The sequence below is a fragment of the Diplodia corticola genome, assembly GCF_001883845.1.
Source record: "Diplodia corticola strain CBS 112549 chromosome Unknown scaffold70, whole genome shotgun sequence".
NCBI classification, from domain to species: Eukaryota; Fungi; Ascomycota; class Dothideomycetes; order Botryosphaeriales; family Botryosphaeriaceae; genus Diplodia; species Diplodia corticola.
This window is the reverse complement of record NW_017971549.1, coordinates 70,650-95,465: the sequence shown is the minus strand read 5'-3', so window position 1 is coordinate 95,465 and position 24,816 is coordinate 70,650. Positions and strand designations below refer to the sequence as shown.

Genomic DNA, 24,816 nt, shown 5'->3' with positions numbered 1-24,816 from the left:
GGGATAAGCGGCAATCTCGCCACCTGTCATTGGCTCAGGCACGACCGCGCTACGAGGGGTTAAGGTGGCGGTCGCATGACGTGTTTTCCCTCTACCGCGCGCGTTCTACCTACATGCACCGATCCCGCGTCATCTGGCGTCTCTCTCTTCTTTCCGGCTTCGAAAGCGCGGCGCGGCGCGGCGCCCCCGGCGGGAATCGAACAATCGAACCCGGAACTTCAAAAAAAAAAAAAAGAAGAAAGACGGCTTCCAGATCGGGGCGGTACGTTCCTGGCGCAGTTGCAAGTTAATTTGTTTGATTACAAAGGACACGGCAACACACCAGCATTTCCAAGCCTGATTTCAAAGTGTCCAAACGTTCAACATTGACTTTTGTCGTGCTCGTCGAAGCGTACGGGGAAGTCGCGCCCTCGTCGAAGAAAGGTGAGCGCCTCCGGAATCCGCAGCACTCTCCGTGGCAAACAAACTGCAACCGGGCTGCATCCCGCCCACGGTAGGAGACTCACACCGTTGTTGCTCGCCTGACGCCCGCAGCCATGCCGTCCGACCGCCACACCAGGGAGGACGAGCTGCGCATGCAAAAGCACGCATCACGGACTTCTCGGCCACCACGAGAGAGGGTTCGGCCAGGGAGGCAACATTGCCATCGGAACAGCAACCTGCCTTTGCCGCCCTTGGTCAAGGCTAGCATCACTGCCCAGCAGACCCACTAATGAATGCGACCCATCAGTGCTCATGTCCAACCCAACAATAATGCACATATCAAGTGTTTCCCACCATCATCGTAAACCGATGATGAAGGTCGTAAACCGATGATGGTGATTTTGATGGCACAAGACCTTCAAGTCGCCTCACGCTGTACCGAGCCATTGCGACGGCACTCGAAAGGATATGCCATGTCAGGCACTTGAGTTGAGGTCCATCTTCGCTGGACGTTGGGGATGTAAACAGAAGGGCAGCTAGCAAAGCAACGCCTAGTGCAGTGACCCTTGGTAAGTTTCCCCCAGTCCCACCCCAGTCCATCCCCTGCTTCCTTTCGTGCATTATCCCGCATTTTTTTTCGAATATAAAAGGGCTGGCAAGATCCCAGTCGCGTCTTGTCAACACTCAGCCCCAATCATCTCATCTCACTGCCGCACATCGAAGAGACAACCGGCATGATTTTCAGGCCAGCTCTTGTGGCCTGGGCCGCTTTGGCCTTGTTGGCTGCGTCGACCATGGGGGCCGTCCCGGCGAGCGCAACCCCTGCCGTCTTCCCCAGCTCCGCCGCAGAACGCGGCCTCTCCCCGCGCGACGACCACCACCAGCAGGAGCATCAGCTACAGCAGGAGCATCAGCTACAGCAGGAGCATCAGCTACAGCAGGAGCATCAGCTACAGCACAAGAAGAAGAAGGACAAGGACGACGACGACTACGAAGACGACGACAAGCCCGCCAAGGACGCCGCCCAGGCCCCCGCCCAGACCGAGCAGATGGCCCTGAAGTGCCTAAAAGGGTGGCGCGGGATGCGCTCGAAGATGCGGAAGAGAGCGAAAGAGTTCTGCAAGAAGTACGCGGGCGATTCCATCGAGTGGGGCAGCCAGATCTGGTCGCAGGTCAAACAGAGGGAGATCTCCATCGTGTGGTACATCTTCCACGTTGACAATAAGGTCGTGAACGGCGAGGGCTACGGCGCTGCTAACAAATCATACTCGCTCGGCGAGGGCGAGTGCGTCGCAGCCTACATGACCATCATCAAAAAGTGCAAGAAGGGCGGCTACCTCGAGGAGAGGATCGGCAAGGCGGTCATCCACTGGAGCATTAACCCCAATAATAAGCAGTACTTCCCCGTGGGAGGAGGGCCGGTGAAGGACGGTGATAACGGTCGCGTGCGTTAAGTGGGCTATGTGCCGGATTCAGATCGTCGATGTCTTACCAACTGGCTTGCCTCTCTCTCCCTCCATGCCCCCTTCCCGCCGATCCATTTGGGCGAGTGGCCGGGCGGTAAAAGACGGCACATCATTGCGGTACGGCAGAGCTTGCGGATTAACGCAGTGCGGGAGATGGGACGATGGATTCGCGCATCGATTTTGTGTTTTCTTGTTCTTCTACTGTTATAGCTACGGCTGTTTGTATACACGATGCTTGAGGTGATGATGGGGAGGGGTTGGCCAATCACGACCGTTTTGACAGAAGATAGTATATCGTTACGGAGGACAAACGCAGTGGCCAATCCCAATGAACTAGTTGTAGGCAGTTGAATCGTTTTATCATCGCCTCCTTACCATTTCCTGTCCACTTCCCTTCTACTGGTATATTAAGCCAACCCAGTCAACCTTCCCAAAGATGTCGTAGAATAATTTTGTAACAGGGGAAGAACTCCCTCCCTCCCTCCCTCCCTCCCTCCCTCCCTCCCCCCAAAACCCGTTGCAACCCCGACCAGAGTTATTCAGGCAAACCAACAAAAAGAAAACAAGAAAAAACCGGGATACCACATCCTATCCTATCCTACTCCACCCCCACGCCATCCCATGCCGTCCCATACCATCCCTACTTATTACACCGCCTCACCCTTCTCATACGACTCACTAGCGACCCCGCCCTCCTCTCCCAACGCCATGACCTCATCACCCTCGCTTCCCTGCCGCGGCGCGTTGCCATTGGCGCCGCCGCCGCCGGCGTGGCGGGCATCGTACTCGGGGGTGCCGGGCACCTCGCCGGCCAGCTGCTCGAGCGTCTTGCGCCTGGTCTCGGGGATGAGCAGCGAGGTGGCGATGCCGAGGAACATGAAGAGGGCGTAGATCTGCATGACGTGGTTGAGCCAGGGCGAGGCGTCGTCGGCCGTGGCGCCGCGCGTGCGCAGGGGGCCGATGAGGACCTGGGCGATGATGGCGCCCATCTTGCCCGACGCCGCCGACACGCCGTGCGACGACGAGCGGTAGCGCGTCGGGAAGCATTCGCCGGGGACGATGAAGGTCGTTGCGTTGGGGCCTTGAGAGAAAAAAAAAAGGTGGTTAGTCAAGGAGGCCGGGGAGAGAGAGGAAGGCAGGGATGCTGTAAGGACATCAGCGGAGAGGGAAAGGGTGGAGCTTACCGAAGTTGAAGAAGAACTGGCAGATGACGTAGAGGGCGAGGAGGCCGCTGGAGCTGAGCTTGTGGTAGGCGAAGCCGATGATGCAGAAGAGGATGGTGAGGATGGTGAAGCCCATGAGCTGGATGGGCTTGCGGCCGACAGTGTCGACGGTTGCGACCGTGAACCAGTAACCGGGGATGGAGCCGGCGCAGATGAGGATGAGGTTGCCGACGGCCGAGTTGAAGAAGTAGTGGTACATGTTCTTGGTGTGGCTCGTTCCGTAGCCGATCTGGGTCAGGATGATGGTGTTGTTGAGGCCCAGTCCATAAAAGGCGACATCGAGGAGGAACCACGAGCCCGCAGTGCCCAGCAGCACCTTGCCGTACTTCCACTGGCTGTAGTGGGCGAGAAAGTCGCGCCACGATGCCTGCGGCACATCGAACTGGGGCGCGTCCTCGGTCATGGCGTGCACACGCGTGATCTGGTCGGGGTGGCCCTGGTGCTCGCCCGCCTTGTAGGCCTTGACGTCGGAGCCGGCCTTGACAGTGTTGCGGGCGACGTCGAAGGTGTAGCGGGGCGTCTCGGGGATGGTCAGACGGTAGTAGAGGGCGATGCAGCCGGGCACGGCGCCAAAGCCGATGATGACGCGCCACATCTTGTCCACGGCCAGGGAGCAGACACCGGTGCAGGTGGCGGCCGACGAGGCCGTCTCGAGAGACTCCTTGAAGCCGGCGGTGACGATGAGGGCGATGATGGCGGCGCCAAATTGGCCGAAACCCTGCATGGCAAAGACGGAGCCCATCATGGCTCCTCTCCACTTGGTGGTAGCGAACCTGCGGTTCAGTCAGAGACAAAGTGGCGGCTACGACGGGGCCACCATGGCTACGCACTCGGAGGTGATGATGGAACTCAGGGGGTAGTCGCCACCAATGCCAATGCCCATGAGCACACGCCAGAAGGCCAGGAGCCCGACGATGGACATGGACTCGGAGGGGGCAGAAAGAGCCTGGGCCAGGGTAGCGAAGATGATCAGGATGAGCTCGAGACCGTACATCTTCTTGCGGCCGACCATGTCGGCCAGAATGCCGAAGCCGACCTGGCCGATGACGGTGCCGGAGCTGGTCGAGAGCTTGATGGCAGTGTCGGCGGGCTCGGGCATCTGGCCCTTGTTGTGGTTCCAGTAGGCGACGCCCAGCATGGGAGTGGCCAGGTTGATGGCGAAGATGTCGTATGCATCGGTGAAGAAGCCAATGCCGGCGACGACAACGGCACGCACATGGTACCAGCCGAAGGGAGCCTTGTCGATCTCGGCGAGGGCGAGACGCCTGCGCTCGTTGGGATCCGCAATGTGGGCTGATGATGAGCAAGCATCAGTCGTCAGAGTCGATGCCGCAAAGGGGAAAAAGCGTACCGAAGTCGTTGTGGAAGTTGTGGAAGGCGGCGTTTCCGCCAGAGGTCTTGTGGACAACTGGAGCGGCCATGGTTGGCGGGCGGCGGCGATCAGTCAGCGGTGGAGGGGGCACTGCCGATAGCACGGCAGGCACGGCTTAAGTAGGGGCTACCTCGACTGCGGGCTATGAGGCGTTTTGCGTGGCCTTTCTGAAAAGCTGGGCGGGAGGCCAATGGAGAACCATGTTTGCACCAGCAGATAGCCGCAAGTCAGACGAGTCTCGAATCGCCAAGCGGATGGTTGTTGGTTGGAGCGGGAGGGAAGGTGCTCGGATAGATACCACGGGTGGTGTTGTTGAGATGAAGCGTGAAGAGTGCGATGGAGAGTCATTATTAGTGAAGACCATAGTTGCCAATGATGTGGAAACATACGACCAAGCAGCTACACAATGAATACTTGCAGTCATGCCGCGAGGCGCGGTGAGCGAAATGGATCATCACTGCGCGGCCGAAAAACTCGTTGCCGCAAGACCCTTGCATGAGTCATGCATGCCAGTCGGACTTCCTTCCTCACTCGTTGCCCCGCGCCTCGACGACACCAACACCTCCTCCATCCACAACCTGCAACACAAATAGGCATCACCATCCGACAGCATCCTCACCGCTCGCAAGCCATCACCAACGGGTTCTTTCGTCCTATCCCCCATCACAGCAGCACCAAACCCATCACGTGACATCCACCTATGCTTTCTGTCTACCGCCACCATTCATCGCCTCGCACCATTCCGCGCAGCAGCAGCCTCAGCAGCAGGTCGTCGCACCATGTCGTCCCCCCGCGGGGGTAGCAGCAGAGGAGGAAGAGGAAGAGGAAGAGGCGGAGGCGGTGCGCTGCCGCGCGAGGTGCAGGTGTCGAAGAAGATGAGCCGGATCCTGCGCCACTCGGCCGAGGCCGAAGGCTTGACGCTGGGCGAGGGCGGGTACGTGTCGGTGCGGGCGCTGCTCCAGACAAACACGATGAAGTCGCTGCACGTCAGCTTCGCCGAGCTCCGCGCCATCGTCGCCGCCAACGACAAGCAACGCTTCTCCCTCATCCCCGTCTCCGAGACGACGCCCGACTCCGCCGACTCCGACGACTCCGACCCCGCCCGCTTCCTCATCCGCGCCAACCAGGGCCACAGCATGGCGTCCGTCGCGAGCGAAGGCCTCCTCGCGCCGCTGACTGCCGAAACCGACGACGACTTCCCCGCAATGTGCGTCCACGGGACCACGGCCGCGGCTTGGCCGGCCATCCTCGCTGCGGGCGGACTCAAGCCGATGGGGAGGAACCACGTGCATCTGGCGCCGGGGCTGCCGAGGGGGTTTGCCAGGATTGAGGACGCGGCGGCTGAGGCTGAGGCTGAGGGCGAGGCTCCGGCTGCGGCGGCTCAGGGCGAGGGCGAGGGCGAGGTAAAGGATGTCGTCCAGCCACCGCCCGTCATCTCTGGCATGCGCAACTCGTCTCGCGTGCTCGTGTATGTCGATCTAAGGAAGGCGCTGGCTGCGGGCGTGCCGTTTTGGCGCAGTGCGAATGGGGTCATCTTGACGGAAGGGGATGTAGAGAAGGGAGGGGTGTTGGGCGTGGAGTTTTTCGAGAGGGTCGAGGATAGGAAGTTGGGACGGGTGTTGGTGAGGGATGGGGTTGTGGTGGGGGATGGTGGGGTTGGGGGGATGAAAGGGGATGCGGGTGGGGGTAGACGCGGAAGGGGTGGCGGCGGCGGGAAGGGTAGAGGGGGGTGGAAGGATGGGAGGAGGGGTGGGGCAGGGGAGGCGGTTTGAGTCGGGCTTCAGGGCGGATGCGAAGTTAATCACTGTCCTTTTCCGCCTGGTCGTCAGCCTGCATTATAGGCACCACCTTGGGAGGGGAGGAGGCATACAGTAATAAGGCTGCTCACGCAGTCATATAAAGATCCTTAGCTTGTTCACGAGCATGAGGTATCTGGGCTTTTACGAATAAGATATGAAATCCCATTTTGCCAGCTCACTCTAGAACGTCTTGGTCCTGCTACAGAACCACATGAATGAGATTGGCCAAGGTCAGGACTGCCGTATTCGATGCTTAGTGGTACTGCAGAATCGGGATTATACAGTGTCCGTCACTTTGATCGAATGCTTGGGGTTTGTTATGGCACAGCTCTAGATATAGAGTTATTGGGGCACTATTAGCTACTAGGCTGACTATTACATTATTACTAGTTCCTTAGTGATTCGATTGGCCTAGGTACCTCCGGGCTTCCGACAGGGTCCACCCACCCGCCTTCTGACCGCCCTGGCAGAATTGCGGCCACCCCGGTCGAAAATGTTCGCCGACCGCCAGCCACACGCCAGAGAAGATCATCTCCACCACCGAGTACCTCTATAACCCAGAAATCATGGCCAGCAAGCCAGAGCTGTGTGGAGACTTCTCTGCCGACGCAGCGCCCCAAACGGCCGCCACTCTTCCACGCCGAACCCACCGCAAGTCGAGTCCGTCGCTATCGAGCGGCGAAAGCGCCGCCGCCGTCAAGCCCGCCGCTGCAGCGACCGCGACTGCGACTACCCCCGCGCACGGCGATCACTCTATGGGTGAGGCAAGCGATGCCGAGTCGGATTCGAGCGTCGTCAGCACATCTTCCGAGGAGCCCAGCTCCGAGTCAGACGAAGAAGACACGCCTATGGATACGGAAGAGATTACATCGCTACCTCTACCGCCCGATGCCGAGGCTCGCCGTAGAATCTACCAGCGACAAGCTCCCCCATCGTCAGCACTTGGCGAGCGTCTGAAGGCATTCCTGCCGCAATTGGCTGCTGCAAACGACGAGCTTGAGAGAGATCGCGCTGCAGGAAAGCTAGCAGCAATGTCCCTGGAAAATGTGGGAGAAGGCGATGAGAGCTATATCGAACTAAATCTGGGCCTCGGTGTACTAAAGGATAGAGATCCGAACAAGATGGATAGCGACAGTGAAAGTAATGAAGACGCCGACGCCGACGACGAGATGGATACTGGTGAAGACAGCCAGGAGTCGAGGGAGGAGGACGTCCTTGCCAAGCTCATGGGGAAAAAGAAGACGAAAGCTGGAGCTGGCATACAGGAAGTGTCGGGCCAGTGACCTGCTCCCCGAGTCGTCGCCTTTGGCAATGCAACAAATCCGGAGCGCTCGCTGCGACAGCAAGGAACTTCTACTACGATACCCTCGGTGATTCAGCACCGCTGCTGATACTCGAATATTTGGTATTTACTGTTTGCCTGCCCAAGGCATACACTCGTTTCTGCTTTCTACGTTGACGAGTGGCAACTTTAGGCATCGGAGCAATGTTCTCGGTCAGAAGAATGCAATGTTTGCCGCCAATCCCGCTTGTCTTTTTGTACAGCCTTCCATTTCTAGGTATACCATGAAATGGAGACACTGCTGGTCAGGCTTGTTACCTTCTGTTGAATTCTTTACTCCCGAATGCGTTTTGCAAAACATCGCTTAGGAGACAAAACTCTACCGCTCAAGGTATTCAGGGCCATGAGTAACTGTCTAGATCCGTCTGCGTTGTCAAAAAATCGACGAGCTGGACTCCGACTTTAATTTCTTGAGCATCCGCCTTGTCCACAAAGGCTCCATGTTTGCGGTGTTGACAGTCAAGCTAAAGATCGATAAAGCATATTTCTCCACCATGATCCTCAACACATATTCCTGGCTTTCGTTTTCATCGCGACTTGCAGCTTCACGCGAGTTTCGTCCTTTATTCAAAAAGAGTACAGTCACTCGTTACAACATCTCCAAGCCTTGTTCGCAATAATGATATCCCTACAGTTCTGGGCTCTCGTGTTAGCCTTCTTCACAGAATTCGTCTCAGCCGCTCCGGCTCTCGTTACTTTTCCAAAACGTTATGTTTCCTTTGACGGTTTCAAGAAGATCACCAACAAGGACTCCCTCGCCTGGTATAGGCCTTATTCTCCGGGTGTGGCGAAAGCCGTTGTAGACAATCCACCCGACTACCAGTGCTTCCATGGAGCCAATTATCCATATGTCACGGACTGGGCGTCGTTTAACACTCTCTGGGACATCAACCTGCCAGCTCTCCGCTCACACAACTCGGCCGCCAACAACCGAATCCTGCGCAAGAAGATCCTCCAGATTGCGGCCCAGACGAAAACCGATGCGCGCATCATCCTCGCCATAATCGTGCAGGAGGTAAGAGAGAGAGAGAGAGAGAGAGAGAGAGAGAGAGAGAGAGAGAGAAAGCCGCCAGCAGGCTAACCAAGAACACCATGAAAAAAAACACAGTCCAGCGGCGACCTCGGGGTGCGCTGCACGGGCGAGCAAAAGCGCAACTGCGGCATCATGCAGGCCAGCCCCGGGTCGGTCTCGTTCGACGCGGCGCACCCGTCGTCCAGCATCGGCACCATGATCCGCAACGGCGTGCTCGGCACGCCCGGGGGCTGGCCCGACGGCGGGCCCGGCTTCGCGTGGCTGTTCAACGGCGCCGACGGCGAGGCGTGGGCGAACATGGGGGCGCCGGGCGGGGGGCAGCCGTTCCGGGCGCTGCGCGCGTTCAACACGGGCAAGGTGGTGGATGCGAGCGATTACGATGAGACGGGTGGGGTGGGGACGGTGAGTTATGTGAACGATGTGGCGAATAGGTTGATGGGATGGGATGGGAGGGGGAGGGGGTGTGGATATTGAGGGGGTGGCCGTGGGTGGCTCTGAGCCGGGCTGTTTTTGTTGTGTCTGTTGAGCCTCTGGGAGGTGGCAGTTTGGGTTTCTTCGGCTTCACTGGTGGAGCTGTAGGATGCCGGAAGGTTTACTAGGCATGTTTACGCTTGGAACATGCGGCATTCTCCCTGTGGTTGGTGATTGGTTTCCCGAGAAGAAACAAAACATGTCTTCCCGCTTTATATGATTACCGGATGCGGGAATTGTTCTGGGACTTTCCTCGGAATGCACATATTCGTGGAACCTTGAAGAATGCCACCCGCTGGATCCGGGGAGTTTCATGCCACGTCATCTTGTAATTCTATTGGCAAGCAGGAGGAAAAAGGAAACATAGACATCGGCACAGGGCAAAGAAGCCAATGTCCAGGATGACAAGCCCGGTTGATGTGGGTCGGCGGAACGGAGCGTCCGACCCGCGCCTGCCCCGATCCTAAACAGCACTCGCCGCCCGGCCCCAGCGAATAGGCTCCATCGCTGCATCATTCGCCACATCTCCAACGCTTAGTGCTGATTGTCTCAGGTGGAAGGGCATGAGGGGTTAAATAATAAGAGTTCCACTCGTCCACCTTTGCTGCGACGCATCGCAACCCTCAGCCTCGATTCCGGTATGCCTACAGCCCTATAAGTTGATCAAGTCGCATTCCACAGCAAACCCCATTCCAAATCTCAAGACGGGATAGACTGTCTTCACGCCAACCATGGGAATCCTACAGTACATTGAATACTACCTGTCCAGGCTGTTCTACAGCATCCGAGCTCATGATGCGAAACTCTTCATCAAGTCGGCTGCCTTCGCCCGTCTCCCGGAGCCGAACATGACAATCGAATGCTCGCAGAGCGGCCCGTCAGGATCGCACATGGCCGTCGACCTTACCCAGGACGGCAAGGAGGAATTCCCACACTTGACCTGGACGAAGCCAGCTCACCTTGACGTCAAAGAGTACATGCTCGTTTGTGAGGATGCAGACGCGCCCATCCCCTTCCCGATTGCCCACTGTCTCTTCTACGCCATCCCGGCAGAGACGACCCAGGTCACGAATGGGGACATCCAGCTCTTGGATGCGAATGCCTTGCAAGGCGGGTTTCGTTGGATACCCAACATTCGGGGGAAACACTACATAGGCCCAAGGCCGCTTGTTGGCCATGGTCCGCATCGGTACTTCTACGAGCTTGTTGCGTTGAGCGAGCCTCTCGATCTTCAGGCTCTGGGCTCCAAGGTTGGCAAGTCGAAGATTGCAGAAGCCATCAAGGGCAAGGTCGTCGGCTGGGGCTCTTGGGTCGGTGTTTATGAGCGGACGTGGCAGCCCTGAGTGCTTCTTGCAGTTCACTTTGGCTTTCCCAGCTCCATCTCTCCCACGAGTGGCGTGATAATCCATGTTCTGTGCGCCTAACTTGATTTTCTAATTCTGTGAGTTGCGTGCACTGGGCGGTGGCGGGGCGGGCGGCGGCTGGCGGCCGGCTGGCGGCATAAAAAAAAGTCGCCCGCCGAAGACCCCCGCGGCGGGCGGGGTCTGGTAGGTCTGGTAGGTACACGGCGCGCCCCACCATTCGCAGTCGCTCGTCAATTCGCACACCCCATCATCTCTTGAACCTCACAAACCGAAACGAACACTGGAACAATGACGCGCTTCCGCCCATGCATCGACCTGCACGCCGGCTCTGTCAAGCAGATCGTCGGCGGCACGCTGACCACCACCGACGCCGACCTCAAGACCAACCACGTCTCGGAGCTGCCGGCCGCCCACTTCGCGAAGCTCTACAGGGACAACGCCCTTGCCGGCGCGCACGTAATCATGCTTGGCCCCGGAAATGAGGACGCTGCGACCGAGGCTGTGAGGGCGTGGCCCAACAGCTTGCAGGTCGGCGGCGGCATAACCGATGCGAACGCAGCGACGTGGGTAGAGAGGGGCGCGGACAAGGTGAGCGGGGAGCGAAGACTGGGGCAAAGAGGGGGGGAACCGACTGGCTGACGCGGGAGAATAGTAGGTCATCATCACGTCGTATCTCTTCCCATCCGGCAAGTTTTCGCTCGAGCGCCTGCAGGCGGTCCTGGAGTCGCTGGGCGGCGACAAGGAGAAGCTGGTCATCGATCTCAGCTGCAGGAGACAAGGCGCCGCCTGGTTCGTCGCCATGAACAAATGGCAGACCATCACCGACATGGAGCTCAATCAAGGTAAGCGTGTTGACCCTTGGAGAGGTCTGCAGGGCCTGACGCTTCGCAGAGTCGATATCCCTCCTCGAGCCCTACTGCTCCGAATTCCTCGTTCACGCTGCCGACAACGAGGGCCTCCAGCAGGGCATCGACCACGAGCTCGTGAGGAAGCTGTCCGCGTGGTGCAGCATTCCAGTGACGTATGCCGGCGGTGGTAGGAGCTTGGAGGATTTGGAAACGGTCAGGAGGCTCAGCAATGGCAATATCGACTTGACCATTGGAAGTGCCTTGGATATTTTCGGTGGCAGCGCAGTCAAGTTTGAGGACTGCATTGCCTGGAATTCCAGGCAGTAGAAGCACAAGGCAACCCTATTTGAGCGGGGGGAAATGAAAACATACAGGCACATGGATACGCGCCAAATGCGAGGGTCCAGACCATCAACGCGTGGTTCAAGCGCGTGCAAAACACGCGCCAGTTGCATGGCATTCTCGATGACGACATTTACAATTGTGCGACTGCAGGGAGCCGATATGCCTGGCACCAAGAAGATCCTTCCTCACCCCTGAAATCGGCCTCGCGCTCCAGGTCTCCAGCTCAATAGGAACATCATCTCAGGAGACCAGTAACGGCACCTGAGCGGAGAAATGCACCAGCCATAGTTGCAATTGCATCCACACATGTGCTTGCTTCAACTGAACATACGGATGAAAGCCATTTTGAACGTTTTCCCCACATTTCCGGCATCAATCCTGTTCAACAAGGGACCAAAAACTACAAATGAGCCTCGAAACAAATGGGTCCCAACTGCGATTCACGGCGCAAGCGCCATGCGTCCCACAGTCTTTGTCACAACTTACATCGAAGGCCGATGTATTGGACCCCTACGGACCCCAAAGTTTCAAATGTACCGGTTTCGCACACTCAATACGGATAGGATTCTCCTGAAAGACGAGGTGAACCATCAGCTCCTACGCCTGCAGCCAGACTCTAGATTGGAAAGCTATCAACCTGGCGATGAGTGGTGCCTGGTGCTACCACCCGAGTATCGTAGAGATGGCTTCCTGACAACGGAGTCTTGTACCGCATTCTGCGCCCTAATACGAAGACGACGCAATAACGCAATGCTGGCCAGCTGGCAATCTCGTGCTCATGTCACCTGCCTGCGAGGAGGGGAACTTGGGTTCGGAGAAGTTGCCGCTTGTCCAGTCCAAGAAGGAACCGAACTCTACATTGAATGCGGTAAGCGTTCGACTATATATGAGCCCTTGTGTAACCACACCAACACTTATCTTTGTTCGCAGATATGACTAGATGGCCGCGACCTGCACCTTTGAAGCCATGGTTCAGCGAGGACCAGCAACTTTCTCTGAGTCGCGCGTGGATTCTTGTTCAGGCTGGATTATACGCTCTTCCAACCAGTATCCTCTTCGCTGGAGTGCCACTTATCGTCTCTGGGTTTCGAACTTCGACGAGCAAGCACGAAGTGATTGTAGCAGCCATGAAAGCGGCTCTCATTATCGCCTTGAGCTTGGTGTGCAGCATCGTCTCACTCCTCTCCAGGGACCCATCTGCCCCCCTAAAGGAACTCAGGATGAATGGGCAGAATTGTTCGTTGACGCAGAGATTCGGGCACAAAGGTCTACAAGGTTTTGGTTCAAACAGTGGCTTGGTACATTACCGAATACCCGAAAAACGCGCAGGCTAAATTCCGAACATCTGGAAACATTAGGACCAGGGGAGAACGCCAAGTGCATTTTGAGCACGAACGACGCTCTACGGAGTTTGCAGTTGCTCCTCGCTGTTGTTGAGCTCGGGCTTACTACATGGCTCTACTATGGGGACATCATGAGGATAAGCGCTTTTTCCACAATAATGCTGGCCTCTGTTAGCACTATTCTTCTGACAATGATTTTCTGGCTAGAGTCAACCGAATACTCACTATTTGTCTGGAATAAGCCTAGGAAGGCTAGGCATTTTTCGAATTTACTCTACCTTTAACAGTTGGTTATTATGTTCTGGGTGGGCGTGTTCATCGATGATTCCCTTTATCACCTGTACGATATCGATATAGTAAAGGGGAAGCTTAAGCTAGCCGTAGTAATTCTGCCGGGAGTATAATGGTACGTACACAATCATTTTGAGACATTTGGATTTAGAATCTCTCGCAGTCGCTTACAAATATGGAAGCCTTTGTATGTCCCTTTCGTTGTTGGAGCACTTTATCAACAAGCTGAAGAATGAAACGTGGACGAAATCACCAATAACTCTGGATTACATTTTCGACGATCGAGAGTACCTACACCTCGTCTACAACGAAAATACAGACGGGTATTCGTACAAAAATAATAATATAAAAGGGATAGTGGCGATCCTCTATATGATGGGATACGCGGCCAAGAGGTGGCATAGGAGGAGGAACTTTTCAAGATCGTAGGGCGCCGGTTTACCTGTTTTTACATAAGTTAGTCCATTAGCCAAATCCTCACTAGCTTTAGGACCACAATGGTTGTGTCAGCTAATGTTCTCGAACGACAATCGGACCCTCATGGGCTATTCAGCGTACCTCGGTTGTAAGAGGTTCACCAAAGTCACACAACGAAAAACAAAGAAGAAAGTTCGAGGGCATTCTCGGAGGCCTACGGCGGCCAGGCGATAGCTTTCACGCCTGGCGAACACCATTGCATTCTACTCCAGTCTTATGCGATTTTCCAACAAGTCGGAACGTAGGCATGGCGAGATGTCGGATTGAAAGTCCTTTCCCGACACAGCGCCGCCTCATTCAATGAGCTTTCTTTTTACCAGAAATAAATACCCTTTACGCCTTAACTCTATTCGTGACCTCGACGAAAGCTTCCCACTGCTTCAGCGCCTCGCCGCTCTCGATCGCCCAGCGCGCTCTCCTGACGCCTTCCTTCCAGCGGCAGCCGCCAGGGCCCCTCTCAGTGATGACGTTGCCGTCGTCGCCGGAACCCATGCTGCTCTCGTCGGCCTCGCAAATGCCGCTGACGACAAACAGTGCGGCCGTGTTGATCAGAACAAAGTGCAGGATGGGGTCGTCGGGCGGCAGCTCGTTCCGGAGCAGCTTCATCAAGATCTGCGCGTTCTCGTGGGCCTCTTTGCCGGGGCTGACCTCGGTGAGGGCGTGGCGCGGCAGGCCAAAGTCCTCGGGGGCGACCTCGAAGTGCTCGATGGCGACAATGGTGCGCGGCGGGGCATCGTCGTCGTCGGAGGTGGTGTAGTCCTCGTCGGCCTCGTCCTTGGGGCCGCGGAAGTCCGGGTTGGGCCGCTCCTTGAGCATCCAGCAGCTGCTTGGGCCGGCGCAGCTCAGCTCGTCCAGGTCCTCGTTGCCGCAGATGACCAGCGCCTTGCGCGCGCCGGCCAGCTTCAGCACCTCGGCGAAGACGGGGCCGACGTCGCGGCGGGCGACGCCGATGACGCGCGCCTCGATCAAAGCCTCGACCGGGTTGGTCAACGGCCCCAGCAGGTTGAAGATTGTGCGCCAGCCCAGTTCCTTGCGGATGGGTGCGACGTATTTCATGGCTGGGTGGAAGATTGGGGCGAAGAGGAAGGCGTAGTTGGTAGTCTCGTAGATGTCTTGGAGCGTCGAGGGTGTGACGGCGCTGATGACGGGGGCGCGCGGCTGAGTGCTGTCGAGCAGGTCGGCGGAGCCGGACTTGGACGTCGAGGAGCGATTGCCATGTTTGCTCAGGCGGAGCAGCGACGAGGCCAGGATGGAAGAGGTTGTGCTGACGTTGTAGGTGTTGTGCGAGTCGCCGCCAGTGCCTACAATGTCACACTGCAGGAGGTTGAGCGAATCAGCGGGAAGTCGTATCTCGGGGCTGAAGCTGAACTGCGAGCAGTAGCAATCGGGCATACCATACCAGTCCACCGCGGTAGCTTCCTTCCTTCCGCACGTTCTTCTTCAGGACCTCGCGCAGGGCTTTCTTGTCGACTTGTGCGGCGGCGTCGCGCATTGCGCCGGCACATTTGAAGAGGACATCGGCTTTGCGGTCATACTCCTTGAAGTGCAGGGCAGTCAGGAGTGCACCGGTCTGCACGGGAGAAAGGCTGTTGGTGAAGATGTGCGAAATGGCCAGAGCAATCTCGTTGGCGGTGATTGGCGGGGCATCGGGCACTGGCAGGTCGGGCCAGAGTCGCTTGAGCAGCGGAGTGATGGAAATCTTGCCCTCCTGAGCCATGGTCGTCTGGAGTGTTCTCAGACGAGAGGTGCTGGGGCAATTGGGTCGTGGAGATGCGAGAGGATGGCTTTGGGAGTTGGAGATAAAATGACTGTTCGGCGGCGGAACCGCGCGCGTTCGCTGGCGGGGCAGCAGGCGGAGACGGGACCCGTGGGTCATCGCTTCCACCGCTTCCACCACCCCTGCAACCGCCGATCGCCGACGTCTTGGCGTGACTTTTTGCAAACGGCCGCGCACTGGAGCGTCACTGGAGGGCATTCTGCGTACGTAAGCGATTGGAGGCCCGTGCGTGCGCAGCCGTCTGACCAGTGAGATAAGCCGTACAAGTCGCCGCTGCCGCCCCACGTCGTCGCGCCGAAGAGCCAACTCCCAGAATGTCTTCCTCAGCAAAGACACCCTGCCATCGACCCTCACGCCGCCATGGAGAAGATCACGGATAAGCTCGCCGCTCTGCCGCCCGATGGCCGCTACTTTTCGCTCGAGTTCTTCCCGCCCAAGACGCAGATGGTGCGCAATGCCCGCGCGATGCCCGCCCTCCGCCCACCCTTCGCTGACCTCGCGCCCAGGGCTTCGCCAACCTCCAGAACCGCCTGGAGCGCATGGCCAGCGCTCTGCGTCCGCTGTTCGTCACCGTGACCTGGGGCGCCGGCGGCAGCACCGCATCCAAGTCGCTCGAGCTCGCGGAGCTGACGCAGCGCCAGCTCGGCCTTACCACCTGCCTGCACTTGACCTGCACCAACATGAGTCGCTCGCTCGTCGACGATGCTCTCGAGCAGGCAAAGGCCCTGGGAGTCCGGAACATTCTTGCCCTTCGCGGCGACCCGCCTCGTAGCGAGGAGTACCGCGAGGGCCACGCCGGCACCGACAACGACTCGAACAAGGACTTTACCTGGGCTGTTGATCTGGTTCGCTACATCCGCAGTAAATACGACGACTACTTTTGCATTGGTGTCGCCGCATACCCCGAGGGCCACTCGGACCAGTCCCACCCGGACAAGCAGGATCCCAAGTTCGACCTGCCCTACCTGATCGAGAAGACCAAGGCTGGCGCCGATTTCATCATGACGCAGCTCTTTTTTGACATCAAGGCGTACGAGGAGTTCGAAACCATGCTTCGTAACGACCCCTCGGGCGTGTTCAAGACGATGCCCATCATTCCTGGCCTGATGCCAATCCAGAGCTACCAGATCCTCCGCCGCACAACGAAGCTCAGCCACGCGAAGCTTCCCCCCGCATTACTCGAACGTCTTGACGCCGTCAAGGGCGATGACGAAGCAGTGAAGAGCGTGGGCGTGGACATACTGAGTGAGGTCGTTGAAGAGCTCAAAGCGCGGCCGAACCCAGGTCCGAGGGGCTTCCACTTCTACACTCTCAATTTGGAAAAGGCAGTCGCTCATATAGTCGAGCGCTGTCACCTGATAACTGCCATATCGCCGGGCGGTGACGACGAGGAAGCGGTGACGATTGATGACATCCCTGTGAACGGTGGCGCGCCGAGTGATTCTCTCAAGGTCAAGAACAGGAGACGCTTGTCTTCAGCCAACTCGACCCCGCACAATCGGGTCGTGGTGGACCGCCCATCGACTTCTAGCAACAAGAGCTACGAAGCGCTGGCGGATGAAGTAGGCGTCCCGAAGGACAAGATCATGACCAGAGCCAACACGCTAGCCATCTCGGAGGGTGAAGGAACGTTGGGCAGGGAGGCCACCTGGGATGACTTCCCGAATGGCCGATGGGGAGACGCAAGATCACCAGGTCAGTGCATTTCCATTTCGACACGGGATCAAGCTACCTAACAAGCACCACCACAGCGTTTGGTGAAATCGACGGCTATGGAGTGTCGTTGCACGTTTCGATTCCGCAAGCAATTAAACTTTGGAAGTACCCGACAACAGTGGAAGACATATCCGACATTTTCCGACGCCATATCATGGGCGACCTCGAGGCGATACCTTGGAGCGAGGAGGGGCTGAACGAGGAGACGGAGACGATTCGTGATCAGTTACTAAAGCTGATTGCGAAGGGGTGGTGGTCCGTCGCGAGCCAGCCGGCTGTAAACGGCATCAAAAGCACGGATGCCATATTCGGCTGGGGCCCCAAGAATGGTTATGTGTTCCAAAAGGTAATGAGCTGCCACTTCTGCATGAGCACATACGAGAAGACCACTGACGTGTCATAGCCTTTCGTCGAGTTTTTCCTCTCCTCAGCTGACTGGACGAAGCTGCAAGCAAAGCTGGACGAATTGTCAGACGTGACGTACTTTGCGGGCAACCACGCGGGAGAGTATTCGTCCAACGACGAGGATTCAGTCAACCCGGTAACTTGGGGATCTTTTGCCGGTAAAGAGATCGTGACTCCTACAATCATCGAGTCGGTTTCCTTCCGGGCATGGCTCGAGGAGGCGTTCAGCATCTGGTCGGAATGGCGGCACATCTACCCGCCTCGATCGGCAACGGCGAACTTGCTCGGACATATCCGAGACGACTACTGGCTGGTCAACATCATCCACCATGACTATGTAGAACAGGATGCTCTCTGGCGTCTTCTGCTGGCGGAATAAGGATTTGGCGGGCTGAAGCAATTGGCGGGATTTCCACGGGCAGGGCGAAGTGTACATAGCACGAGCAAGGCGTTCGACTCCTTTTAAGGCGACACTGCATAAACCAAAAAGAGGAGAGTCAGGTGTAATATAGCGTAGAGCCGATTGACTCTCAAAGGGCTGCCTATGATTGTACATACATACAGTAACGATGGATGACAAAGTATCTCTGCACATGGCCCAAGCTCCTAGAAGCTGCGCATACGTCAGACCCGCCCAAACACCCGCGCACCTTTCGACATGCCTCGACCTTCTATCCCAATCACCATCTGGCCGCCATGAGAGCACTCGCATCGCGCCCACTGGTGCGCCCGAGAGCTTCCTTCCCCCGCGCAAGCAATGCCAATCCTAGACGGCCGTTCTCGGCCAAGAACACCCCGCCACCTCCGTCCGAGACTTCGGAAGAAGGGACGGCGGCAGCGGCAGCGGCTCGCAAGCAATCGCGCCTCGACCGCGTGATGTCGCGCCGTAAGCTTCCCTTCCCTCGTCTCCCCATCCGTCACGCCTTTTTTGCCTTTGGCATCATCCGTACAAGACATACACCCCGATGATCCACCCCGTCTCCGAATCGACCTAGGTATACAAACAAGTGCCGCTCGAGCTACGTAGCTAACATCCATCACCCGACCGATCCAGTCCCCAGCCGCCTGCAACGCCGCCTCTCGCCGCTCCGGCGCGCGCCGCTCACGCACGTCGCCGCCTTCCTCGTCCTGCACGAGGTGACGGCGGTGGTGCCGCTCGTGGGGCTCGCGGCGGCGTTCCACTACGCCGACTGGCTGCCGCCGTACGTGTCCGAGGGCGCGTGGGTCAAGCAGGGCGTCGAGCGCTTCGGGCGCTACTTCCGCCGCAAGGGCTGGATCGCCGCGGGCGACGACGACGAGGCGGTCGCCGAGCTCGAGGAGGGCGCGAGGGCGTCGCGGCTGAGGCGCGGCGCCGGCGCCGCGTGGGGCTGGGGCGAGGGCGGCGTGAGGGTCCTGGTCGAGGTGGCGACGGCCTGGGCCGTCACGAAGGCCCTGTTGCCCGTCAGGCTGGCCGTGAGCTTGTGGGGGACGCCGTGGTTTGCGAGGGCGGTGCTGGTGCCGGTGGGGAGGGGGGTGGGGAGGCTGTTTGGTCGTGGGGGGAAGGCGAAGTCATCGCCGCCGTCGCCGTCGTCGCCGCCGCCGCCGCCGACGGGCCGGGGTGGTGCTGGGAAGAGCTAAGGCGGGTTTGGGGGGTTTGTGCGGGTGGCATGGGCTCTTCTCGAGCGGGGGGATACTGGGTGGATGTTCGGGTGGGTTTCTGGGACAGATCGAGGCATACATATGGTGGTGTCTTCAGTCACTGATTTGGCATACAACAAGCGATGCTACGGGTGGTGATGGGGACTCTGGGTTCGATTCAGATGTATCCACCTGGAATGCCAATTGCTCTATTTCTCGATAAACGCCCACATTGCCGTCGGCGCCTCGGCCATGATGGTCGGTACCACTCCGCGGTCCTCGCCCTTCTCGGCCTTCTCGATGGTGGCCTTGTAGGCCGGCCGCTCGGCCAAGCGCTGGAGCCACTGCAGGATGCCGTCGTAACCAGTCAGAGGGAAGGGGCAGAACAGGCGCATGGTCGAGACGGTGAAGGCGGCGTAGATGTCGGCGGCGGTGAAGTCGTCGCCTGCCAGGTACGGCTTCTCCTTCAGGCGGCTGTCCATCCACTTCAGGGTCCTGGCGACGCGGGCCTGCATGGCCTGTACGATGGGGATCGAGCTATCGGTGAGGCCGGCCAGCTGCAGGGTCATGGGCGTCTGGATGCTGGGCTGCAGCGTGCCGACGGACCATTGGAACCAGTAGACGTAGTCGGCGTAGTTGGGCGCGCTCGGCGGCACCTTGAAGCGGCCGTTGCCGTGCTTGGTCATGATGTACTCCATGATGGCGCTGGATTCGGACATCTTCAGCTCGCCATCCTCGAAGATGGGCGCCGTCTCGGCCGGGTGGCTGGAAAGCGGGGGTTTTGTCAGCGAGAGTCCGTTGGAGGGTTGACCGTTGGCGCGGATCAAGAGCATACAGGGCCTTCAATTCTGGTGGCGCCAGCAGAGTCTTGCGATCGCGCTGGTAGATCTTGAGCTCGTAGGGCACGCCGAGCTCCTCGCACAGCCAGACGACACGGTCCGACTGGGAGCGCTGAAGGTGGTGGACGACGAGAGGCATGGTTTCAAGACTCGTTGATTAGTGGATCAACCCGAGGTGCGATTTGGTATATCACTGCGGGGCTCAAGGTTTATATACGTAGTAGTCGGCGACTCAGCGGGCGCGTGGCCCATAATTAATGGTGTTCGACGGTGTATCATCTGCATGATTCGGACATCAGCGTTTCGGCTATCGGTTACAGCGCGTATCCGTGTTCTAGAAGGGCATCCGAGGCAGTGACGTCGATGGAGGGTCACGAGCTATGTGGGTCTGCTTACTAAACCAGTGGCGAAATCAGCTGAGTTCAACACCATCATCCGCTCTGCACCGCGGCTCTAGGTAATCTTTCTTCTGGATGTGTCGTTTGCGGCAAGCAGGCGGCCGTCACCCTCTCGAGAGTTGCGGATCTACCGAATTCGGACCTCGGCAAAGCCGAAAGTCTACACACACCTGGACTCAAAAAACATACACATTATTCTCTGCATCAAATGATTTCCTGATTACGGATTACAAAAATCTAACATCGACATCATGCCCGGCGCAGCAAAGCCGTCCGCTCCCCTTCCCCTCCCCCTCCCCTTCCACCACCACCACCGCCCCCCTCCTCCTCCTCCCCCCGCCGCCGGCGCCCCCTCCACCATCCGCCGCCGCCGCCCGGCCCCCTCCTCCCCAGCAGTCTCCCCCCCTCCCTCTCCCTCACCCAAACCCCCTCCTCGCGCCACACCTCCCCGTTCCACCCCCTGATCCCCCCCTCCACGACCCTCACCTCGACCCCGTTCCGGGCCCGCCTCGCCGCGCGCGCCAGCCGCGCGCCCGCCCACGCGACGCCCAGCGCGGCGGCGACGGCGGCGACGCCGCACAGGAAGGCGCCGGCGGCGGTCAGGGCGGTCGTGGTGGAGACGGCGCAGCCGAGCGCGGCGGTGCGCAGCTCGAAGCGCTCGGTTGGGGCGAGGGGGCAGATGTGCGCGTGGGCGAGGGGCGCGAGTAGCGCCGGGGCAGCGGCCCATGAGCGGTGGGCGCTGGGGGTGGGGAGCGGGACGCAGGTGGATGACTGTGATAGTGTGGTGCGTGGCGCCGCGGTCAGTGGGTGGGTATGGACGTATGTACGTGTGGGGGTGTGAGGTGTGGTGAGGTCTTGTCTTATGAGCGGGTTGGGCTAGGTAGTTCCTCTTGTCGTCGATCCTTTCTCTCTTTCTTTCTTTTTTTTGGCCTCTTCTTCTTCTTCTTCTTCTTCTTCTTCTTCCTCACCCTGTTGAATGGAAGGGGAGGGGGATACGAAATGGACGGGAGAATGGGAGAGGGTAGCTGGGGAATCAGGAAGGAAGAAAAAAAACAAAAACACTGACATAAGGACACCATCCGCATCGCGCATCGCTGCTCAGGCACGAGCCGCACGCTTGCAGCCGCCAGCAGCGCAGGAGCCGGTCGTCCCAGTCCGGGTCGGTGGTGTGGTGGGCGTGCCCGCGTCGACCCCGGTGCCGGGGGTCGGTGGTGGCCGGCGAGAGAAGGGTGGCATTGAACCAGGATTCCAACTCTGGAGGCACGTGGAGGGCGGCGGTTGCGTCGTCGTCCGTATGGCCCATGGCTGACTGACGTCCTGGCGGGATTTCCCGTGGTTCTCGTGCACTGGTCTTGCAGCGGGGCTCCTCTTTTCCTTTTTGTTCTGAAAAATTAGAGTAACCCTCGCTGTCCTCTGCGGAAATAGCCTTGCGGAATGGGCACGGCGCAGGCAGACGGGTAGCTGTAGATAGCAGGATGACACGAGGGCTGCGCGCGGGTGGTGTTGTAAATCCGGGTGGAAAGGGCGACAAGTCAGTGACTCATATGCCAGAGATCCAGAGGAGTAGCTACAGAGTGTAGAAGCAAGAAGGCGGAACGGTGGTCAAGTCGTTGCACTCTCGTGTAACGATCACCACGCGGAGCGGGCGGGGTTGTGGCTGGGGGCCAAGGCCAGGCGAAGCAAGGAAGAGGCCGGTTTACAACCCTTGTCGATATCTAGCCGGAGCCCATTATTATTTTAGGCTGGTGGAGAACTGTGCATCATGAAAGCGTACAAATTAAGTGCTCCCACCCTACTTCTATACGCTACACCGGTATAGTTTACGTTGTAGCTTACATATGACGTTCGTTCTCCTCGCACGAGACTGTTTGATGTTCCAGGCGTTTATACTGAGCTGTACTAAATTGCACAAACTCGCACTAGCTTGAAATGCCACATCCCTCTATCCAGTCGTCAACTCGAAAAAGGAGGTTTTATCGTGAAGCGAATGAAAAGGCCATAGCAGAGCCGTTGTACTCATAATTCATCAAGGCATATGCCTATCATCATGTAGAAGAAAAAGGAGTCATAGAAGAAGAAGAGAAATTCTAAACACCTCGAAGGCAAATCTCAGAAGAGATGAAGGAAGTGGAGGGAAATGAAGAAGAAGAAGAAAAAGGCCTCCCCGACGCTTCAATCTCCACCCCGGAGCTGTCATGCCTTAGAAGAACCCTCTGCGGACGCTCGCGCCGCCGCCAACATGCCTGTGGAAGTGCTGGCTCCTCTTTCTACTCTTGAGGCTCGTTCCATCCTTCAGGAAGATGCTCAAAGCTCCCTCTCCACCGCAGATTTCTCCAGCAGCACCTTTGCACTCCATATCGCACTTGGTAGAGTCAAGCACCTCGCTCTGGGTCAGGGTGTTACCGCAGAAACACTGCTCACCATACTCGGTACCAGCAATGCTGAATCCTTGCTCGTTGCAATACTTCGCACAGCCAGATGACGTGATGGGTTCGCCCCAGTAAGCGAGCACCTTCCCAGACAGAGAACGCGAAGAGACGGCATCGCTATGGCAGCCTGAGCTCGTCCAGCCATCAGGGAGCGTGACATTGCCGTTGGACGCAGATGTAGCAGCAGCAGAGGCCGTTGGCGCGGCGTCATAGGCGGTATAGTAGGAAGTGACAGTGACGTACACGACGTTCCCGTTGCTGTCAGTGGTGGAGGCTGCTTCCTCAGTGACGACAGGCGTCACAGCAAGAGACGTCTTCGAGGAGGAAATCGATGCAGAGTTGGCGGTCGCGACGGGGGCATCTTGGGCTGAAGCTGTCTCCGAAGATGAGCTATCGGCAGCCGAGGCAGCAGCGGAGCTGGAAGTGCCAGCACTGGAAGCGCCATCGGAGTTGATGGTTGCAGTGTCGCCGCAATTGGTCTTCATGACGGCCTTCTCCGGACCATACTGAAGTGGGTTGCAGCCGGGCAGGGCATCGAGCCAACCATCGACCACCTCGGTGACCGACGTCTTCTGTGAGCAGTTCTCACGAAGGTCCTCCTGCCCATCCTTCTTCCAAGTATCGAAGCAGTTCTCCAGCGGCTCGCCGGATTCACCAATGTTGCACTCCTTCATCTGCTTCTCCAACACGCCTTTCTCCCAGCCGTTCAGGAAGTCGGCGTGGAAGCCATAGCCGGTGGGATCACCATTCGAAACCACCCACGGCTGATCGCTCATCTCATAGAGGCCATCGAAGGGTTCCGTGTCGAACCAGAACTCGATGAAGATGTGGGGCAAGATGTGCGGGTGAGTCGTGGGGCACGCTCCGCTGTCGGGAGCACCGTTGCCCTCGGCGTCGGTCTTGGGATATGACATGTGGGCGTGCGGGTCGTCGGCATTGAACTCTTCACCGTTCCAGCAGTACGGGAAGCGGACAGAGCCGGCGAAGCCGTTGGGGCACGAGGTGAAGTTGCCGGGAAAGCCGCTGGACTTGACATCGGGGCCGTGGCAGAACCACTCGATGGAGTCCTGCAGCTGCTTGGTGGCGGCTGGGGCGCGCAGGTTGGCGTCACCGGCGATCATCTTGAAGCCCTCGGGAAACTCCTCGATGAGGTCGAAGCTCTCGGCGCCAGTGTCCGGGTCAGCGGCGCGGTTGCTGCAGAAAAGAGGTCAGGGCCTGGCCATGGCGGGGAGCGGGGAATACTCACAAGTAGTAGAGCACACGATGGTGCTCCTTGACGCGAGTGAAAGTCTTGTTGGTGGGGTCCTGGAAGTACAGAGCAGGAGCCCAGTAAAGACTGTGATCAGGCTTGACGTAGACCTGGCTGCAGGAGGCAGCCTGGGTGTCGGCGTAGTCGGTGTCGGCAGAAACGACGTTGGCACCGATGAAGGAATGGACGTGGGAAGCAAGCGCGCCAGGGTTCAAGATGGGATCCAGACGCTCGACGACGACGGGCGGCTCAACCCACTCCTGTCGGAAGTAGTGGCCATGGTAGTCGATGGCGCTCCAGTCAATGGCGCGGGCCACAGAGGTCAAGCCGGCGAGGACGGCGGCAGAGGCAAGCTTGTCGACGAGCATTTTGAGGCGGAGCCGTGGGTGTGCGCACGATGAAAAATGGTGTGAGGCGAAGAATATGGGGGCAAGAAGTGAAGAATAGTGGCAGGTCAGAATGAGTGACGGGTAAAGAGCGGCCGAGTCACAGACTCGTGGTGAGGGGCAAGGAGCGTGAAGAGCCTGCCAGGGCCAGAAAAGATATGAACAACGGGTGAAGCGGGTGAAGCGGGTGAGGGTGAGACAGA

General features: G+C 58.3%; 11 protein-coding genes across 11 annotated transcripts; 7 read left to right on the top strand and 4 right to left on the bottom strand.

The window, feature by feature from the left end:
* Positions 1–1,157: 1,157 nt before the first annotated feature.
* Positions 1,158–1,877, top strand: BKCO1_7000034 (uncharacterized protein; the record flags this gene model as incomplete). The annotated part of the gene is made up of 1 exon (XM_020278507.1): positions 1,158–1,877. One exon carries the CDS (start codon positions 1,158–1,160, stop codon positions 1,875–1,877), a length of 720 nt encoding a protein of 239 aa, XP_020126168.1.
* Positions 1,878–2,536: 659 nt separating this feature from the next.
* On the bottom strand, positions 2,537–4,533 carry BKCO1_7000033 (phosphate:h+ symporter; the record flags this gene model as incomplete). Its single annotated transcript, XM_020278506.1, has 4 exons — positions 2,537–2,970; positions 3,074–3,885; positions 3,943–4,405; positions 4,464–4,533. The coding sequence occupies 4 exons, from the start codon at positions 4,531–4,533 to the stop codon at positions 2,537–2,539; spliced, it is 1,779 nt and encodes a 592-aa protein (XP_020126173.1).
* Positions 4,534–5,263: 730 nt separating this feature from the next.
* On the top strand, positions 5,264–7,566 carry BKCO1_7000032 (phosphotransferase-like; the record flags this gene model as incomplete). The annotated part of the gene is made up of 2 exons (XM_020278505.1): positions 5,264–6,106; positions 6,754–7,566. 2 exons carry the CDS (start codon positions 5,264–5,266, stop codon positions 7,564–7,566), a joined length of 1,656 nt encoding a protein of 551 aa, XP_020126174.1.
* Positions 7,567–8,244: 678 nt separating this feature from the next.
* BKCO1_7000031 (exo-beta-protein) lies at positions 8,245–9,132 on the top strand (the record flags this gene model as incomplete). The annotated part of the gene is made up of 2 exons (XM_020278504.1): positions 8,245–8,640; positions 8,734–9,132. 2 exons carry the CDS (start codon positions 8,245–8,247, stop codon positions 9,130–9,132), a joined length of 795 nt encoding a protein of 264 aa, XP_020126171.1.
* Positions 9,133–9,860: 728 nt separating this feature from the next.
* Positions 9,861–10,472, top strand: BKCO1_7000030 (pebp-like protein; the record flags this gene model as incomplete). Its single annotated transcript, XM_020278503.1, has 1 exon — positions 9,861–10,472. One exon carries the CDS (start codon positions 9,861–9,863, stop codon positions 10,470–10,472), a length of 612 nt encoding a protein of 203 aa, XP_020126172.1.
* Positions 10,473–10,781: 309 nt separating this feature from the next.
* Positions 10,782–11,668, top strand: BKCO1_7000029 (uncharacterized protein; the record flags this gene model as incomplete). Its single annotated transcript, XM_020278501.1, has 3 exons — positions 10,782–11,081; positions 11,149–11,335; positions 11,385–11,668. The coding sequence occupies 3 exons, from the start codon at positions 10,782–10,784 to the stop codon at positions 11,666–11,668; spliced, it is 771 nt and encodes a 256-aa protein (XP_020126139.1).
* Positions 11,669–14,130: 2,462 nt separating this feature from the next.
* BKCO1_7000028 (anthranilate phosphoribosyltransferase) lies at positions 14,131–15,514 on the bottom strand (the record flags this gene model as incomplete). Its single annotated transcript, XM_020278500.1, has 2 exons — positions 14,131–15,111; positions 15,197–15,514. The coding sequence occupies 2 exons, from the start codon at positions 15,512–15,514 to the stop codon at positions 14,131–14,133; spliced, it is 1,299 nt and encodes a 432-aa protein (XP_020126138.1).
* A 420-nt stretch (positions 15,515–15,934) lies between these two features.
* BKCO1_7000027 (methylenetetrahydrofolate reductase) lies at positions 15,935–18,074 on the top strand (the record flags this gene model as incomplete). Its single annotated transcript, XM_020278499.1, has 4 exons — positions 15,935–16,021; positions 16,081–17,269; positions 17,326–17,636; positions 17,694–18,074. The coding sequence occupies 4 exons, from the start codon at positions 15,935–15,937 to the stop codon at positions 18,072–18,074; spliced, it is 1,968 nt and encodes a 655-aa protein (XP_020126135.1).
* A 317-nt stretch (positions 18,075–18,391) lies between these two features.
* Positions 18,392–19,312, top strand: BKCO1_7000026 (mitochondrial seryl-trna synthetase protein; the record flags this gene model as incomplete). Its single annotated transcript, XM_020278498.1, has 2 exons — positions 18,392–18,581; positions 18,750–19,312. The coding sequence occupies 2 exons, from the start codon at positions 18,392–18,394 to the stop codon at positions 19,310–19,312; spliced, it is 753 nt and encodes a 250-aa protein (XP_020126134.1).
* Positions 19,313–19,521: 209 nt separating this feature from the next.
* Positions 19,522–20,290, bottom strand: BKCO1_7000025 (glutathione s-transferase; the record flags this gene model as incomplete). The annotated part of the gene is made up of 2 exons (XM_020278497.1): positions 19,522–20,077; positions 20,148–20,290. The coding sequence occupies 2 exons, from the start codon at positions 20,288–20,290 to the stop codon at positions 19,522–19,524; spliced, it is 699 nt and encodes a 232-aa protein (XP_020126137.1).
* A 2,459-nt stretch (positions 20,291–22,749) lies between these two features.
* BKCO1_7000024 (wsc domain-containing protein) lies at positions 22,750–24,595 on the bottom strand (the record flags this gene model as incomplete). Its single annotated transcript, XM_020278496.1, has 2 exons — positions 22,750–24,172; positions 24,225–24,595. 2 exons carry the CDS (start codon positions 24,593–24,595, stop codon positions 22,750–22,752), a joined length of 1,794 nt encoding a protein of 597 aa, XP_020126136.1.
* Between the last annotated feature and the right edge of the window lie 221 nt (positions 24,596–24,816).